Source organism: Saccostrea echinata, unplaced genomic scaffold (genome assembly GCF_033153115.1).
Source record: "Saccostrea echinata isolate AGI-Se365-2 ecotype Australia unplaced genomic scaffold, CSIRO_AGI_Sech_v1 ptg000024l, whole genome shotgun sequence".
NCBI classification, from domain to species: domain Eukaryota; kingdom Metazoa; phylum Mollusca; class Bivalvia; order Ostreida; family Ostreidae; genus Saccostrea; species Saccostrea echinata.
The window spans coordinates 912,984-933,366 of NW_026889773.1; the positions used below are offsets into that span (position 1 = coordinate 912,984).

Below are 20,383 nucleotides of genomic sequence, written 5' to 3' on the forward strand. Positions count from 1 at the left end.
TACCTGTGTATACACTCCACGTGTCCAAGGCCAGGATGGGGTCACTGGATGACAAATTGTTTCAGCAATGCTCTAATTAAACCAAACAGCCTTACGGAGTAAACAATCGGGAAAAAATGAGAAAAAAGGAAGTATAAATACTCAACAATTTTATTGCTTTTTTGTCATTTTTCAGAAAGAGTTGGGGAGTCTACACAAACTGACTCTGCATTTTCCAGTTGATTCAGGCCCTCTCATAATTTACCAATAAAAGATATATATATATATATATACTGAGAAAACAATAAAGTTAATAATGAGAAATTACAATTTTATGCCTACTTGAAAGTGTGTGACCAAATTATGCAATACTTAGTTTGTGTTAAGTTTGATAACACCAAACTAAAGGTTGCAAACAAGTTGCTCGATCTTTATTTCAACAAACAGTTTTAAAAAGCTTTCTTAGGTATCTTTTGATAGCTCTGGTCTCTAGAATTTACACCTAATAACACTAAATCTTTGTGGCTGGGGTTCTAAAAATCCAAGATATTTTAGATGAGAAAATCAATATGGGGGCTTATTTAAACATGACTGGCACAAAGAACAAGAGGGCCAGAACACAACTGTACATGTGTATGTATGGAATTCAATATTCTGAATTGTCAAGCTATGAAGTTTCACATACTTAAATCTACTGAAAATTTCAATAACAAATAATCAATTGTTCAGTGCAATCAGCAGTTGGCATTTTTATATACATTTATAACATACACAGACTCAAAAACATTGATGCCAGACTTTTCACACACTGTTTCCACATATATACATGCATAATTCACACAATGTGTATCTCGTACACCCTACATCCATCATTCACCCGTGTACAGAAAGAAACATGCACGAAATTCATACCCACTTCCTTTATAATCATAGCTTATCAATTACATATATTCCCTGACACTACATTTTAATTAAAGTGGGTTTTGTTTTAATTCAGCATATAACAAAATACTGTATTTTTGGCATCAATCATAAATGGGTATCATATACATATAATATGTAATCCATTAATCCAAACAAAGTCTCTAATTCTCATGAAAAAGGGTGGTTTTCTCACATAACAAAAAAAATTACACAATCATATTCAGACTCTGCTTCAAAAAATTCATGTCACTTCCAATATATATAGTCTTCATTAAAAACTAAGGGAAAAAAGAAAAATCAATTGCTTTGTTGCTGAATTACATGTGTTTGCATCTCCATTCTGACACCAGCATAGAGAAGTAGAAATGTTACAGAGCCAACTTCATGAGATATAAAAAGAAATTGATTGGATCATTCCAAGCAAAAGAACAATTTTCTCATAAGTGCCAGGAAAATTATCATCTGTAATATTACATTACAGAAGTATCATCTTTATTTGTTGTATAATCAAATGGTGGGCAGTCCCAGCTGCTCCAGGTCAACAATCTAAGAGAAATTGATTGCAAAGCACTATGCAATGGCAGATACATAAGAAAAAAATTAATTCACGTGATTATTCTGGTTGTTTTCTTTTCTATGATGCAACTGGGCCATACTAAGTTTTTTTTCTGTGTTAAGCATCATGAGTTTTGGTTTTACACAACTTGGATCAGAAAAACCAAAAAGTCCTGAATTGATTTTTTTTTTTATAGAGACCTCTGAATTCTGTCAATTTCTTTAGAAATAAAATCTGTCAAATTAGTAAATACTTAGCATTTTTACTACCTTCATTTGCAAAGGAATAGATTTTCTACCAGAAAAATAGAATAATGAAATCAAAAATCCTTCAAATGATGTCATTTTTATAACTATGAAATCTGTGTTTTACATTTTGGCTTGTGTGGGGGGTTTTTTGTGAATAGATAGGTAGGTTCATGAATAATAGCGAGCGCAGCGAGCGGCGCAAAGCGCCGCTCGTCACTGCGAGCTCTAACGACAACGCCTGGGCGAAGAGAAAATTCGGACTACTGCACATTCATTCAATAGAATTTTTTTCCGCAGTAATTCTGACCCACAATGCATCGCTTCTTGTTCTCGCTGCTAACTTCGTTCACGCTTCGTGACAACAACTAAAAAACTCACCTTAATTTAATGGATATTGCATGCAGATAGTAGATTAAACGTTCTTTGTTAAAATATTTGCACTTTTTAAACTTTGTTTATGGAAATGCAGCTAACATACAACGTCATGTGACGTCACAGTCTAGACGTTCCAAATGTCTCGTGCGGTTTGAAGAGGCGGATCATAATAATGAAGTGAATACTGCGCTCGCCCCAACGGTCGCACCGTCAACATATTAGGTGAACATGAAACAGAGAAAAAACTTGAATGGCCTTAATTGTCTTATCTTCAGATCTCTTACTGCACCCCTCCCCAAACCAACCACCACCACCCCCTCCAATAACATTCGTCCCTTGCATTTAGCTTTGCTACAATTTCCATGCATAAAATTTCATTATTGTTTCAGCACTGGGCAAATACTACCAGAAAAAAGTATCTAGATATACTGAAAGTGACATGAATGTCTTGCCATTGCCTGAATATGTTACCTTTGTTATGAAGTCCTTTGTTGAAATAATAAACATAAAAGAACAGCTAAAGCACAAGTCCACAGAATAAAGTCACTATTCACTCTACAGCCACTTGAGGGAAGGATTTCTATCAAACGTGTTCGGTTTCCCTGAGTTTTCACAATTTCTGGTGAAAGATCTGTTAAATCTTTTGACAACTGTTGTGCTGCTACAGTAAAACTTTCGTCTCCAGTGGTCATGAGATCAAATACACATGAATCAAAGTAAAAATCCACAACATGTGACTTCCGACACAATTCACTTGCTTTATCACTGGTCATTGCGATGTCCCCTTGATGCCCGTCTATAATTCTCCTTTTTTCTGCCAGATATTTTTTATAATTAATTTGCTCTTGTTCAGGGCATCCTTGCACACATAATTGCTGAGTATCATTGTCTAGTGACTGTTCCACAATTTCCTGTGGCATTTTTATGGCAAAAGTGAAATAGCGACCAATTTGTCGCACCCGTATGGTTGTATCAATGAACCTTAAATAAATTTGTACATGTTTCCCAGGATCCATCACTCGGATGGCGACACTTTCATCAGGGCCTACAGCAGATAGGCCATTTTCAAATGTTCCTGGCAGGTTATTTGTGTGAGCTTTGTATGTTACAAAATCACGTGAAGCACAGTCTTCATTCTTCTTTATCACAACAGTCAACTGAAAAAAAAAAATACATCAACAGTTACAAAGTTATCTCATTACTTAAACTACATGTAAAAACATAATATTAAAGATTCATAAATGTAAATTCTTCCATTACAAAATTTATATAGGGTTAAACATGTTGGAATGCACCATTATATCTATATCAAAGTTCTAAAAACATGGGAAAAAAAATATTCAATGAATAAGATGTTTCTAAAATTTTATTGTGTTGCTTCAAAATAAATACTGATATATTCCTGAATAATGCGTGTGTCTTTAAAATAAATTTATTACTAAATAACTTAAGACATGCACTTTTAAAAAGTCTATTTTTCTAAAAGTACACATTTAATGTCTATAAATGTTCACAACTCTTGGTACTAGCTATTTCCTTGTGTCTTTATAATATATGTTTCTCTGTAGATTTTCATTGCATTCCTGATCTCTCTAACAAGTCGTTGTCCAAACCTGTCACATTTTCTTCATGAGAAGTACACAACATTCATCTAGACAGGCCAGCATTTTACCATGTTCAGGATAAAGAAACCAGAGACACTCATTTATCTAGCTTTAGAATACGCTACAGCAAGAGAAGTGAAAATTTGGCTTGACAATTTAAAAAGTTAATGGAAGTGTTTCGACCTTGGGTAAATGCAATGCTGCACACTGCATTCCTTGGTATCTGTCGATATGCATTTAACAGGAGACAAAAGTTTGGATGGTAATCTCACTTAATCAAAGCCAATGTGGACCACCCCGGGACTCCTCTTCTATGTGGTGTGTTTGAATAACTCAAAAATTTTTGCAATAAACATGATAAAACACAGCAAGTCTAGTTCCCAATCAGAGTCAATTTTCAGCATCAAAATTTCGACCAAAATCAGAAAGATTACATCAAATTTTAATCAACAACATAAAATTTGAAAGACACCAACCATAAATTTTATTCTCTATGCTTTTCATATTACCCAATGGCTGTACAGTTTTTTTTTTATATGTTTGTTTTTGTTTTTTTTTAACAGAATTCTAATAAATTGCAAGCCTTCACATCATTTGATGAATTTTCCCTTTTGGTCCCTCAACCAAATGATTCAAGATAAGCATCAAAACACTATCATTGTGATCCTGACTTTTGATATGCATATTAATTTTCAAATACCAAAATAAGTTACTGCAGAGTCACTGACCTGTTTAAAAAAGCACACAGGTATTCGCCAAGATATTTCTATCTACACATGTATATATGTATAATTCTAATTCTCAGATGAAAATTTTTGAATAAAATGATTTTTGGCATGTCAAGATTATGCAAATGCATTTTAACATATATTACTGGAAAAAACAGTTATTGAGTATGTATATGTTCATACATCTGTAGAACAAAACATACACTATTTCACATTTTTTTTTATGTGCAGGTGTCAAAAGACAAGTTTACATACGTCACTTAGTCCTGTTGATTTAAATATCAAGCAAATAAACCCTGGCCAAACTTTAAAACCTCCATACATAAATCTACATTTAATCTCGCATGGCCACAGCTCCAGAATAATATTTTCATAAAGGCTCTCCCTTGGTCTTGGTCTGGTGTTTACTTCACAACAACATGTATGGCAAAAATGTGGTGCTTCTAAATGCAGAACTAAGTTCTACCATTTACACCACTGTTTCAGTACTTAAACTTATGTATAGTTTTTATTAATATGCTAAGTAAATGGGCCATAAATTTGTTCATATTTGACACAATGTTAATGAGCCAGCCAGGTGCTCTGGAAATAAATCAACATGATTAACTCTGTTTGCATGTATTTTAAAACATTTAAGGTTCAATGGTTTGGAATAAAGTACAGAAGCCTGCAAATCATGGGTATTAGCCATAACTGCAACCCATCGTCTTTTTTAATTATTGAATTGTGGACTTTCATTTTGAGATGGAAATGAGTGTCTTTAGAACAAAAATTCACACTGCAAGAAACGTTAATTTTAATATGTGAATATCCTGAATGGCTTTGTCACCCACGTACTACTTTACCGCGACTTCACTTGCGTTGTCCTGTCCCAAATACATAATCATTTGTTGAGGACATTTTACAGGCATTTTTCATTATTTACTTAGAAAAATATATTCAGTGTTCACGTATTTTATGTTATAGGATAGGCATCTCAAACATGGATGCTTGGTGTGGAAGTCTAAAAGTTGTAGGATTGGTAATTAATCAATATATATATATACATTTAGATCTCTCACTTTCCACAATAAATAGACACAACTGTACATTTTAGTACAGCTATAAAATTTTTCATATACCTATATAAAAACCCACTTGCATATTAAGTCTTTACCCTCTGAATGTACGTACAAGTGTACAATTGAAATTGAACCAAACTGTATAAAGCCATTCTAGCTGCAGAACTGTAGCTCTTCGAAAAAAAAAAAATAATGTGCTCAATTCTGGATTTATTTCTCCAAATTCTTATCTGCACAAAAGCTTGATTTCAAGAAATCCCTTAGACCTCTGTCAACTACAGATGTAGTTGACATCTGCATGAAGCACAGTGGACCGAATTGTCTTGCCACCCAAAATGGCAGTATAAATAGGCAAAATTTTCGATGGTCTCCATTTCAGGCCCAGGAGGGCTATTACCAACGGTTATGACTTATGGGGGAATGTTTTCATTGTCGAAATAGTTTAAAATATGTTAGGAACACACAGTTAGTAATATTTTGAGATGGCAGTTTAAATATACGGAGAAATAAATTTAGAATCGAGTGCAATTTGTTGTGCCCAATGAATATACAGTTTTCTCTATGGGTGGCACTGTAGCTCTCCAGTCTGTCAGTATTTTTTTTTTTTTTTTGCGGAGAGCTACAGTTCTGCAGCTACTCTATTTCCAATGATTTTTTTAAAATGCTTTTTGCATCTTCATACTTGAAAAAATGTTAAGATATTGATGCAGAGAAAAAGCAACTTATGTACAGAATGTGCTTCATAGGCATATTTATCTACCATCAAACAGAAACCTATTAAATGCAAGAATTCTTTACTTTGGTGAAATGGATGTTAATTTTTTTCCTATTAAACAAAATTTGTCTTTATTAGGTTTTAAAAGTTATTTTTACTAACATTGAAGAACAGAATAAGAAAAGAAATATGTTCCATTGCAAACAACATATACATTTTAATGGAAAAGTACAGACTACACTCTACTCTAACTTCTCCAAGTAAGAAAGCAAACTTTTTGACTGAATATGTATGTACATTTTTGTGTGTAATGTGGAACTAATGAAGTAGCCTACACCTGTTTTCTTATTTCATTTAAATCTAAATAAGAAAATGCATATTAGCACATAAAACAAATCTGATATATGCCAGAGTGCCTTTGTAATAGTCTATTAATCATGCTTGTCTTGAATTTGAATGCCAGATAAAAAAAATCTAATTAACCAATATAACACCAGATCTACACAGAGTCTTTGTATACGCTATTATTGTTTACATGAAGAAAACACCGAAGCTCTGTTTATGGGGCCCATTTTGATTTGTATATGTTCCAATGAGCAAGGACTTCATCTTCAATTTAAATTGTTTTTCTCCGTGAATACACCAGAGATTTGAGTGATGAAATGCACACAGTTCTTTGCATGTATTCATCAAGTTTTCAGTGTTGCAGTGCTTATTCATCACTACACTTTTCATTCTTTCAGAAAATGTTGCATACATGTGCATGTGTACCATTGTGGATATTGTACGAAAAATTAAAAAAATGTAGGTTATCAAAGATATAAACAAAGCTCATCTTGACAGATGTTATGTACAAGTAAGGATCTCACACCAAACAAATGTTTTGGTATTAAATGTGCATCCCTAGATACAATAACTATACAAGTTTGGTCCATGTAGGATCTATAGATACTTGAAAATGAACCTGCTCCAAAAACTTTAACTGTACTACAGTAGCAGACTTGTCGAAATGTTGTCAGACCAGATGCTGATCATGCATGTACCTTATTTTGATGCTGAGAAAGGAAAATAAATAAATGCTCAAAATACTGTTTACTGTTTTCAACAGCCTTCAATCTTGCAAGTTTCTTTTCTTAGGGTAGAGAGTCTTAAATCAGAGACATAAATGACATGTTTCATGTCTTTGCTGAAACAGGGATGTATATACAGTAGACAAGTATTTAGGTCCCTGGCTGTAACAAATATCATCGACAATCATCACTGCAGTGTGACCACACAGCCATCTCTTCTGTTTTTGTGATGTTCACCTGTGCACCCTGATCCCAATCTTTTTAAAATTTGCGTCATGCTCAATTTTTTCAAACGGTCATTTGGACCATCGCTTTCTTGAAAGACTAATTTTTACTGGCCTTGCCGACAGGACCGACAGTTTCCGACTAGTCACTGTACAATGACCCTGTAAATGTGGGCCAGATCCAGCTTCCAAAGCATATCTGGTAGCTGCATCCGTAGTAACATGTATATCAATTCAAGTTCAGTCACAACAGGGCTTACAGTTACTTGGGAATGGACAAGCTCTATAACTTAAACTTGTTCATTCAAAATTCATTCATTGAAATATGTAGGTTAGATCCAGAATCTGAAGCAAGTCTGTAGTGTGCACCCCTATATGCATCAACCATGGTCCAAGTAGGGCTTATAATTACTTAGAAATGAACCTGCATCAATAAATGTAGGTCAGATCCAGCATCTGAAGCGAGTCTGGTAGTGTGCATCCCTAAATGCATCATCTATGCTAGGTTGGTCCAGAAAGGGAATATACCTGCTTTACTCATCTGGATAATGCAGGTCAATTTATCCAATATCTGAAGCAAGTTTGATAGTGTGCATCCCTAAATGCATCATCCATGCAACTTTGGTTCAAATGGGGCTTATAGTTACTTGAGTAAGAACCTGCTCCAGAAAATTTAACCTAATCATCTGGAAAATTTAAGTCAGATCCAGCATCTGAAGCCAGTCTAGCACTATGGATCCCTAGATCTATGCATCATCTTTGCAAATTTGAACCAGGTAGGACTTATAGTTACTTGAGAATGGACCTGCTCCTAAACTTTAACCTATCTAGTCATCTGAAAAAAGTAGGCAAAATCCAGCATCTGAAGCAAGTCTGGTAGTGTGCATGCTTAGATGCAACACCCATGCAAGTTGGGTCTACATACTTGGCTTACAGGTACTTGGGAATGGATTTGCTCCTAAAACTTAATCCTTGATCACTCATCCAAAAAATATAGGTCAGATTCAACATCCTAAGCAAGTCTGTAGTGTGCACCCCTTGATGCATAATCCAAGCAAGTTTGGTCCAGGTTGCCCTTATAGCTAATGGGGAATGGATTTGCTCCTAAAACTTTACCGAAGCAAACACAGACACCAGTCTGGTGGTATAGCATAAGTTCATCTCAACTTCATTGATATTCATACTTTTAAAGATTTATTTATCCTTTTCAGCTAAAAAAGGATAAATAAATCTTTTAAAATATGAAAACTAAATGAACATGTCCAAAAGACACTTGATTAGAAGGAGTGCTCACTACAGTGCTGATTAATTTAAAAATTCTAGGTCATCTTCTTCATCTATTCTTTTGTTGAAAATGTGTTTATTATATCATTTCCCAAATTGCATTGCATGGAATAATTAATTGTTCATATATTTATGTTTGTTCAAAATCTATATGTAAGATGTTTAGTCAACTGAACATTTTCTTCATATATTCCTTACCTTCTTCTGTACCATGAATAAATAATAATTAACAAATGTAATCATACTACATTTGCACTTTGCTGTCACCTACCAACTTACATTTTTAAACACACAGTTTACTGTCTTTGAATATAAACAAACATCTAAATCATTTTCTGGGACCAAATTCATGTGCCTTCAAAAATTGTATAGATTAATAAGAAGGGTTGCAGAAAGATAGAATTTTGAATATCACAGAAAGTTTACAAATTCTTAATATTTTAGAAATTTGTTGCTTGCATTATTTACCATCAAAATTGGTCCAAAAATATATACCAATCCAGGCATCCATTTTTTGCTTGTATCATCTGTCCTTAATAAAGTACCAATTACTCAGGACATTTATCTTTAAAAAAAAAAAAAAAAAAAAAAAAAAAAACATGTCCAGCCATGGAAAACGTGAGAGAGCTTCCACTTTCTAAAATCTAAGGCTGATAACCACTGGTTTTGTGGAACATGTTCATGCATATGTGGATTAAGACAATTTGTAAATGCTTGTAAGAATGTACTCCTGTACAAGAAATTGAGTATGATGCAAGACAGCAAAAGCACTTTACTTAGCATAATATATGTGCATAATTTTTTACATGCACAAATACAAATCTTCATCATGTTTGAATGGGCTCCTACTTCATTTTATGAATTAGGGTTCAAGACATTTTGATGGAATCATACACAAAATATAAATAAAATATCTGCGGTAGTCAAATTCAGCACAATTGGGATATTCTATAACTAAATTGTACCTATTTTTTCTCTTTTATATGGCTTAGAGGAATGGTTCATACTTGGGTATTATTCAAATCATAATTCATAAACAATGTACTTAAAGTGCTCCATTTTCAATAGTTTAAAAATGTTTAAAACTGATTAAAAAAAAAAAAATTCCAATTTCAAACTTCTTCAACATGCTCATAAAAATCATATTTGATTATTAGTCTTCATTTCATACATTTTACTGTAATCACACTCAAATAAATAAGTATTTTACATTATTAGATCATATACCTTGCTTGTGGCAGTTGCTGCTGCATGGTCTTTTACTGGGTTGTTTGTGACCATAATCACTATATATCTGTTCTGAACCAGTGACCATGCACCTTCCACTTTACAAGTCTGAAAATCATCCCTGAACGTCCTCAAATGGGGATCACCAAATAATCCACAGTGTTCATATTTTATTGGAGTGTTAGGATTTTTGCTTCGAAAAGTACATGTGCAAATTGAATTTGGAAAACATGGATCCATGAGAGGGTCATTAACAACAGTGGTTACATTAAAAGTATCACCATAATCATTACACTTTGAACTTTTCATGTTGAGTATGACACCTCGCTTGGTCAGTTGAAATTGCAAATTGGTTTTGCAGTTCACCTCTTCTGCAATCAGGCACACCAAATAAGTCCTATGTGCTACACAAAGAGGTTCTTCTCCATTATGTGGTTTTATCAAACCTCCATGTGCTGCTCTCTGAGCAGTCCGCCAACGTTCATGACACAATTGCATTCCACATCCATTACCTTTAATAAATCATCAAAAGCATGTTCATTTAGAAGTTAGAAAGATTCCTTTTCTTACATTGTCAGAATAAAAACAAGCAGGGATGTATATACTAACATTCAACTTTTCCTAACTACTTAGTATTAAACATTTGATGAAATACATGAAATCAAATGTAAATCTGTTCAATTTGCATAAGTAAATTGCAATTTCCACATCTAATATTATGGCTTTTCTAAATTCACGAATATTTCAACGTACAACTTCATCACGGAAAAACACTCCTTTCTCCAAAAATATAGGTCCCATAACGGAATGTAAAAATAACGCTTGAAAATTCAATAATAAATACTTACTTGTATCGATTAAGTATACCAATAAGAAAATAACCACCAAGCTCAAAATAGGGGGCATAGGTGGGTAAGACAGCGAGGCCATACCCTCCTTCCATTCGTATGTGACGGAGGGAACTCGGCCAGCCGATGTACGTTCACTCCGATACTCTCTGTGAAAGAAGAAACTCCATCAGTTCAACGCTAGTTTAGTTTCACATGATCAAAACCCTATGTCAAGTGACGGTATAAACATATTCCATTAATAAATTTATATTTCCGTCATTATTGAATTCACACACGTGTTAATTTATCACTAATTTGAGGCACATTCTTCAACATGACTTCTCTGTTAGATCCCAAGTATTGATATGCTAGCGAATTATTCCGCCGAAATGGGTCAGGGGGCGGGGCGTTAAAAAGGTCTGTCAATCAATGTAAACTTTTTATGAAAGAGGTACAATCCTATTGGTTGAAACTGTGTTGCTTATGAATAAACTTTTTACCGTACAGATTACAAACATAGCTTTAACACATTGAAGTTGCCATTTTCTTAGATCAAATGAGATAGGAAAAGAAAATAATAATATGCCTAATATATTTAACGCTTCTTAAACAGCGACGTATATATAGATATACTAACCCTAAGTTAGTACATACGGAAAAAGGTCACTGAAAAGTACTGGTTTTGTTTGTTTGTTTGTTTGTTTTTTTTTTTTTTTTACAATGTCTTGCAAAGTTTTTTGGGGATAATAGTTTTAGTATTAACAAATACTTTTATCGTTAACAGGTTAAGGTCTTTCTACAATTTTGTGATAAATGGAATTGTGTTCATTAAATTATATAAGAGAAATAAAAAACAGTTGTTATTTATACCTCTGATTAGGCCTATGTGTAAAAATGTAATGCCGACTAAAAAGAACTAAGTTAAAAATAACATGAGAACCGATATATTGGTGTCTTCAACAGTCTTGATTAGAAATCATTTTTTTTAAATTACAATTTCGGCTTTACCGTGCATAAACCCGTATTGTTGTACGATTAAGTATTGAAAGGGAAATAACTCCTAAAACTTACCTTTCCTTCACTAACCCATTATTGATTAACTCATGCTGATATATTAATTGTGCTTAATTAATTTCTGCTTATATTGACCAGGTAATGATTGACTCACGCAGAGATAATTATTACGCTTATATATGATCAATTAATACTAAGTGAGTATTAATTAAAACTTCCTTCTATGTTTTTTTTAATCAACCTGTGACATGGAGAGAGCCGTTCAATGAGTAATATATGTTTACAAAACTTTTATGTCGAATGCCAGAATGCGTTCTTTTATATTTAGCGATGTCTTAAACTGCCCCCCCCCCACCCCCTCCAAAAAAAAAAACACACCATAAATGAATCGACCATGATACTCGCGCATTTTAGTCTAATTAAAATATATCGTCTTGATATATTGCATATGTATTATAATGCTTATTTAAAGATTTGCACATTAGTAGGCATGGAAAATTGCACCAATTTAATCCTTCCATTGTTATGATTATTTTACTATACACGCATTATTAATTCACTCAACACCTCTGGAATGTATAGCTGTAGAATGTCAAACATGCGATATGCTAATCAAATATAATTTTGAAATGTTATGACGTTGACATATCTCATCAATTTTGTTTCAAATGTAAGGACAGAAGGGTGAATGTTGCAATGCAGAGCTTGAATTAGGCTTGGAATCTTGGCTGCCTCCAAAGTAAATTGCTATTAAAAAAATGATACAGCTTTGATCCGCTCCCTTTACATAAAACATTTATGCATGTAGGATTCAGGTAAACTGCCTATTGTATACTAGAACAGTATTTTTTGGAACCACCACATGATATGGATATATATCTACTTGATGTATATCATCAAAAAGGAGCCATAAATTAGTTTATAACTTTTTATTTCAGTTATCACGCATTTAGGAATGTAGCGAAGCCTTTATACACGATACAAATGTTTCCCTCAACACGCCTAAAATGTAAGCCTCTTTTGAAACATCTGTTGAACACTTTACTATGCTAATGATGCTTTCAAAGAGGTTCAGATTCCACCAAGCTACGCTCTTCCGAAAACTAGCAGATTTCTTCAGCAGACATGCCGCACTGCTCTCCAGCAAAAAATGGCCAAACGATATCGTGCCTTTCGGCTTTTTATCGAGATCAAACTTGCAAGTAAAAACTAATTGGAAATCTGTACTTTACCATCCTGGCCACAGATGCCAATGATGAGTATCAACTGAAACATTATTTTGGCAATACTTCTTGTCTTGTTCTTTGAATATAGAATTTATTTGATTAACTCTTACGCCAAGTTTTAATTGATCGATGGCACCATTTATTTATTTCATTTATTATATAATACTTTTCTACGACGTCCGCGTTTATGTTCCAAGACGTCCGCGCTGTATATCAGAAAAAATGAAGCGGAAAAAACAGTTATCCATCAAACCATAAATTCTTTATAAACAAATTGAACACAGTAAAACAAAAGTAATAAAAATCGGAGACGTGTACACCATAAGTCTGAAAATCACGCATAGTCAGACTTGACATTCACACTGAATTATAGGAATTCAACGTTTTTCAAATGTCGGATTAGAATCACGTGTTTGCTTGTCAGACCTATCTGAGTATATAACATCGTAATCCTTTCTGTATACGGGTGAAGAGGCTAGCTTCTATTCAATGAAATCCAAATTTTTAAGCTGATAGTTTTGAGTTTCTTCCGCGCTAGTGGCCAGGAAGAATAGAACATGTAAATCCTCTTGCGCCAATCTCTATCAAATATTACTTCAAGTTGGAAAAATAAAAACGGTATACAATTCAGTTTTAAGACGTACGGATTACAATTCTTACAAATGCAAAAGGCTTACAATAATTTTTCACACCTTTAGCGATAACATTCAATATATAGTGAAAACATTAGCAGCACATTCAGACCTTTATCAGGTCGTATTGTAATAAACTGTTATGCTATCTGACACAATTACCTCAAACAAAAATAAACAAGCTTCTGATTTTTGCAGAAAAGTTGAATATACTTAAAAAGACGCCTACCTGAATCTCTGGGGCTGTTTCAAAATGACAAACATATGTTTAACTGTTCATTGCAAGTTGCAACAAAACAGTAAAACATTTTATTTCTCACAATTTATTTTCTCTTGAATGATTCACCGAAAGTAACATATCTGAATCTTTTGCCCAGAATTACTTCAGCTGTTTACTTCATTATATGCATGCCTCTCAAAGGAGGAAAAAATCATATCCAATTGACACACTATAATATGTCATAAAACTAAATTTTTTTTGACAAATCCCAACGTGAACAGATTTTTGCCACCGTCGAATTTTGCACCATTTGCTTCAGTCATAATATAGTTATAATTTTCCCGGCAGGTGCGCGGAATTTAATATATAACTTCACCACATATTTTATAATGCGGCCATTGTGTTCAATTCGGCTTATACTTGAAGTGCTGTAGAAAAAAATTCTTTAAAGCGCAACCACGTGCAAATAACCTCCCTACAGTTTGCTCAATAGCCTCTTCTACTCTCTCTCCCTAATAGAGCTTGTAAAGAAAAAAGGAAAATCCTGTCATTTAAGGCGTGAAGCCTCCATTCGGGGGGATATTGTCAATGCACAAATAATTTCCAGATCAAATATATAAATTCACTAACAATACCCTTGTCGTTACAAGTGGCGATATAAATGGAAATATTCCGTGCCGTATCAAAGACAAGGGGCTCACACCTTTTTATTTACTCAGTGATTCACAAGATCTCGACAATGTTACCATTTTATTTGCCAAGGCTGAGAAAGTAAAAGTATTTGAGTTCAGGATTACATGAAACACAGAAATTGCCCCTTACATTTCTGTCAAGGAGGACTAAGGGATCCTTGTCAAATAGTAACGACAAAACTTTTTTTTTTTAATTAAGATTTGAAAATGGTGCTGCAATCGAATAGGCACATATATTGTACTCATTTTGAAAGTGTATATACCAAGAGATCAATACATCTTCCGGAAATATTTTAATGAATTCTTTATATATGTCTAAAAAAGAAACTACAAATCCAGATTTAACATATACTCCATGTTTCCCAATTACCTCTGTGGTGTTTGTACATGAATCCTACAGAAATTTGCATCGTTACTTTTCTACATTGGTAATTTTATACATTATTACTTTTATATATTTATTTGCAAATTACACGCATATGGGATCAAGCAACTACATAAACAAAGAATAACACAAATTTGAAATACAAATATTAATTAACATTTATAAATGGCTTTGTATGATGTAATTTTTTTACTATAAATTGTTACTTTTATACTTTGTTACTTTAAAACACCCATTGTTACTTTTATACATTGTTACTTTATGCCGTGTTATTCAGTACTTCGTTACTTTTATACACTGTTACTTTAATTTATACATTGTTACTTTATGCCGTGTTATTCAGTACATCGTTACTTTTATACTTTGTTACTTTATGCAGTGTTATTCAGTACATCGTTACTTTTATTCTTTGTTATTTATGCCGTGTTATTCAGTACATCGTTACTTTTATACATTGTTACTTTTATACATTGTTACTTTATGCCTTGTTATTCAGTACATCGTTACTTGTATACATTGTTACTTTTATACATTGTTACTTTATGCCGTGTTATTCAGTACATCGTTACTTGTATACATTGTTACTTTTATACATTGTTACTTTATGCCGTGTTATTCAGTACATCGTTACTTTTATACACTGTTACTTTTATACATTGTTACTTTATGCCGTGTTATTCAGTACATCGTTACTTTTATTCTTTGTTATTTATGCCGTGTTATTCAGTACATCGTTACTTTTATACATTGTTACTTTTATACATTGTTACTTTATGCCTTGTTATTCAGTACATCGTTACTTGTATACATTGTTACTTTTATACATTGTTACTTTATGCCGTGTTATTCAGTACATCGTTACTTGTATACATTGTTACTTTTATATATTGTTACTTTATGCCGTGTTATTCAGTACATCGTTACTTTTATACACTGTTACTTTTATACATTGTTACTTTATGCCGTTTTATTCAGTACATCGTTACTTGTATACATTGTTACTTTTATACTTTGTTACTTTAAAACACCCATTGTTACTTTTATACATTGTTACTTTACGCCGTGTTATTCAGTACATCGTTACTTTTATACATTGTTACTTTTATACATTGTTACTTTATGCCGTGTTATTCAGTACATCGTTACTTGTATACATTGTTACTTTTATACATTGTTACTTTATGCCGTGTTATTCAGTACATCGTTACTTGTATACATTGTTACTTTTATACATTGTTACTTTATGCCGTGTTATTCAGTACATCGTTACTTTTATACACTGTTACTTTTATACATTGTTACTTTATGCCGTGATATTCAGTACATCGTTACTTTTATACATTGTTACTTTTATACATTGTTACTTTATGCCGTGTTATTCAGTACATCGTTACTTTTATACACTGTTACTTTTATACATTGTTACTTTATGCCGTGTTATTCAGTACATCGTTACTTTTATACATTGTTACTTTTATACATTGTTACTTTATGCCGTGTTATTCAGTACATCGTTACTTTAATACATTGTTACTTTTATACTTTGTTACTTTATGCCGTGTTATTCAGTACATCGTTACTTTTATACATTGTTACTTTTACACATCTTTGTAGGGAAAAAAGTTAATCCCAGTCAATTCTAAACTGCTGTGAATTAAGTTATTTAAAGTGGGTGTCTATTTCTTTAATCGCATGTTGAAGGTATAATTAACAAGCATTCGGTTTTCAAACTGTACGTATAGCTGATTTCTTTCATAAGTCACAACATTTATCTAGAATAAAAAGTCAAACGTTTTTGGATGGAGTTGGCAAGATAGGTTACTACGTTAAATTCAGGGCGTTCAATGCAGATATTCAGACATTTCAAAGCAAGAACCCTAACTTCTTTTCCCCTGAACCCAATGTGAGTAACGCCAGAAAAAAAAATACTTCAGTTCTGAAATTCAGAATAAAACACATTTTTCAAAAGATCCATGGAAACATCTACCCCTTTGGCGGTAAATGGACCATTAGTTTAAGTTGAAAATGAGAGGATGTTAATACAACATTAAAATAACCGAAGAACCAATTGAAATTCGCATAGGCAACACAGATCAAGTGTAAACATTTAATCTTTAAAAAATGCATTTCGCTGTCCAGTTGTCATTGGTTGGCGACAGCCATTCTTGCAGCGATGTATCCATGAAATCAGATTTCGCTATGGACGAGCCAATATCAGCAAAAAATATTTATGGAGTGTATTCGAACGTCTCGCACCATATTGAATCGCGTAAAGTAACACCTAATTCCTATATTGTTTTTTGTATATTGTATAAAAAGTGATGATCATGTCGTACTTGGTTAAGCTTTGATTAAGCACAAAAAATTAAAAAGAGTAGATCCTGTCAAAACAAGAACAGACATGAAATTCAAAAGAACATTTGACACGATTCAGAAAGATGATCTGCTGAAATATTCCAATGGCAAACCTCTAAACATGACTATATGAATACCAGAAAGGAAAGCTTTAAGCAATAATCAGGAACGGCAAACGTCATCCTCTTTTGTAAGAATTACGAGATCTATATAGATATATGTAGGATTATACAAGACCATTTATAGAGGACACATTTGAGACAATTTCTTGAATTGTTTAGTAATGCATACTGTCACAATGTGTATAGTAAACTAACTAGGACCACTCTCCCCATCCCTTGATATTGAGATTTTATAAACCAAGATCACCAAAAATGCGAGATTCGAACTGTGAACCTAAGTACTTTGCATCACATAACTTTTGGGTTGATTTTATTTTCACCAGTTGTGCATTCAGTTAGCTGTAACATTAAAAAAAAAAGAACAAACAAACAAATACACAAACAAAAAAAACAACAACAAATACTAGAAGTACTACAGATAAGAAAAAGAAATATAAATCAGTTTCTTTTTTTTCTAAAGCTGGAACCCTTTCCTGGTTTGAGGAGTTGATGGACCAGCAAAGCCTTCATAATTTTCTTTCTTAAGGCTTCAGCGACCTCAAATACTGGTCCCCAGTTTGACAATAAATTTTTATTTTTGTTTTAAGCAAAGTTAATCTTTTGAAAGTAGAAATGCCAAATGTTTTGTGACTCAAGATCAACATCTGACAAATCATTTTGTTAAATGACATCTTAGGAACCCATTGGGCCTAATGGTTTTTTACTTAGATTAAGAGTTCTGCGTTCAGTACGTCCTCGGGGGAAGGAAAAAAAGAACAAAAACAGTATTAAAGAGCATAAGAAATTTTGTTTCATATTATTTCAAAATTGCGAGCTGTAAAATCTAGAGCAAACTATACAATAACCACTTACCTGCAACTCGAGGAAGGGTCACGTGACATCTTCCACAACTAGCCTTAAAGACACAGTTGGTCTTATATGCTTTGTTTTAATAGTATACACGGTATTTGTGCATTGAAATTTCAAAAACGACGAAATGAGGCAAATTCCAGTCGTTAAAATGATCCCGACTTTCATCTGGTGAAGTATTTGAATCTGAATTTAATTTCACCCAGGTGCACACATTTTTTTTCTGGATCCTAGCGCAGTGATGCCTTGGCTCTTATTTTCTTCCACAAAAGTACTATTTTTTGCGCAAACAGCCAGACTGTGATTAAATTCTCGACAAAGATATCCACCTTATAATATTGTAATCTACCGATAGTTTCATTTCAAATGAATTAGTGAGAACGACATTTTGTCACGCAATCCCAACAACATAAAGATGGCCAAAACAAGAAATTACTAAGCCAGCAGTGTAATGTAATACGCCGCCATCCCCTGTTTATTTTGGTTGAACTGGAAATAAAAGCAGAGAGTCTGTCATCATTTTGATTATATGATACTGTTATTGAAGACTGGATGAATAACTACATCTTAATTAATGTGTGCTGGATTTGTTTATGACTTGATATTTTTTTCCTCGACGGAAAAAGAAGCTGCATTTCTGTAATGCAATACAAGTGTTGTAACCTCGACATAAAGAATTCTTACGATGGTAAATTATTAACAAACCCAAAATAAAAAAAAATATAATGTCCGTTACAACATCAAGCAAAATGCTTCCTGATAAAAAAGAACAAACTAACAAACAAACATGATACAATTATGATTTTAAAAAAATGAAGTTGCATTTGAATTGTATATATAAATTTGCAAGAATGTTTCTGTTCTATGAGGTTGAAAAATTTTAAAAATACTGACTTTAAATTACTAGTCTACTTTTTATTCTGATCAAACATTTCTTGTTTAATTAATTTAAACATTCCGTGTTTTCGTAAAATGTATTTTCTAATACATAGAACGAACTAGGTACACAAAACTGTTATTCATCATATTCAAATCGCAGAAAATTAAACAAACAAACACACACACACACACACACACGAATTTAGTAATAAGATTTTTTTTTTATCATTGTATTATAAATTTATTATTGTAAAATTGATTGGAAACAAGCTCTGGAATTATAAACGCTTCTTCTGTACGAGAGTTTAATATATGAAGAAGAAAAAAGAGGTAATTTTTTATGCCCAATTATACATTGTTAATGATGATTCTTCACAAACAAATACTCTAAATCCGCGCAAGTTAACTGTACACTAATCTGCTTACTGCCACTGCTTTCTTATGATAACCAACTCTGTTATCTTTATCATACATGCACAAATAATCTCTTTATAAGCTGAAAGTTTTGTAAGAGAGGCCCACGGGCTCAACGGTTACCTGAGTATGATATAACCCTGTTAAGGATCCATAGAATAGAAATTTTGATAATTATCAGTACATAATAAAGCAAACAAAATTGACAGAGGAAGAAATATTGCTCAGAATCGAGAGAAATGGGACAATCAAGAATCGATATTATAATAATCATTTGTATGGTAAACTGCAACAACTCTGAAAGAAGATTTGTTTAATTGCCTGTGTATCCCAGTGCTATCTACACTTCCATTTGTCACTATCACCAATCATAAGAACAATTTAGTCTTGTGTAGTCAGCGAAAACCCAACACACTCCCTTTCTTTCAATCCCTCCTGCTCTTCACTAATATTTCTGATACAAATTTAAATATAAAGTATTTTTTGTCTAATGTTTATTTATTTATTACTTATAAATTTACCTGGCCATTTAAAACTGTAAAAATGCTTTTTGTATTATATATTGCAAATTCTTGTATGATTCTTTTATTCAATATACCTATCAACTGCATTATTTACAGTGATAAATTATCATTATGATAGTTGAATAATTTTCCCTCAATATAGACTAACATTTTCCCTACATGTGCAGTTAGAGCCCTGCCCTAGCACCAGAACCCCTGATCCAGTGATCATGAATTTCATAAACCTGTTCTTTTTTTAAACAAAAA

The 20,383-nt window shown here is 32.9% G+C and overlaps 1 protein-coding gene across 3 annotated transcripts; it reads right to left on the reverse strand.

Annotated features, from left to right (window-relative positions):
* Nucleotides 1–132: 132 nt before the first annotated feature.
* On the reverse strand, nucleotides 133–18,809 carry LOC133191684 (repulsive guidance molecule B-like). 3 transcript variants are annotated; one of them, XM_061327417.1, is made up of 4 exons: nucleotides 18,324–18,809; nucleotides 10,844–10,992; nucleotides 9,996–10,507; nucleotides 133–3,239 (listed from the first exon to the last, which is right to left on the reverse strand). In XM_061327417.1, the coding sequence occupies exons 1-4, from the start codon at nucleotides 18,350–18,352 to the stop codon at nucleotides 2,559–2,561; spliced, it is 1,371 nt and encodes a 456-aa protein (XP_061183401.1). In that variant the 5' UTR covers nucleotides 18,353–18,809; the 3' UTR covers nucleotides 133–2,558. The 3 variants fall into 3 exon arrangements, with proteins under 3 accessions (XP_061183401.1, XP_061183400.1, XP_061183402.1); XM_061327416.1 differs by lacking the exon at nucleotides 18,324–18,809 and adding an exon at nucleotides 13,927–14,420; XM_061327418.1 differs by lacking the exon at nucleotides 18,324–18,809 and adding an exon at nucleotides 11,122–11,176.
* Nucleotides 18,810–20,383: the final 1,574 nt, after the last annotated feature.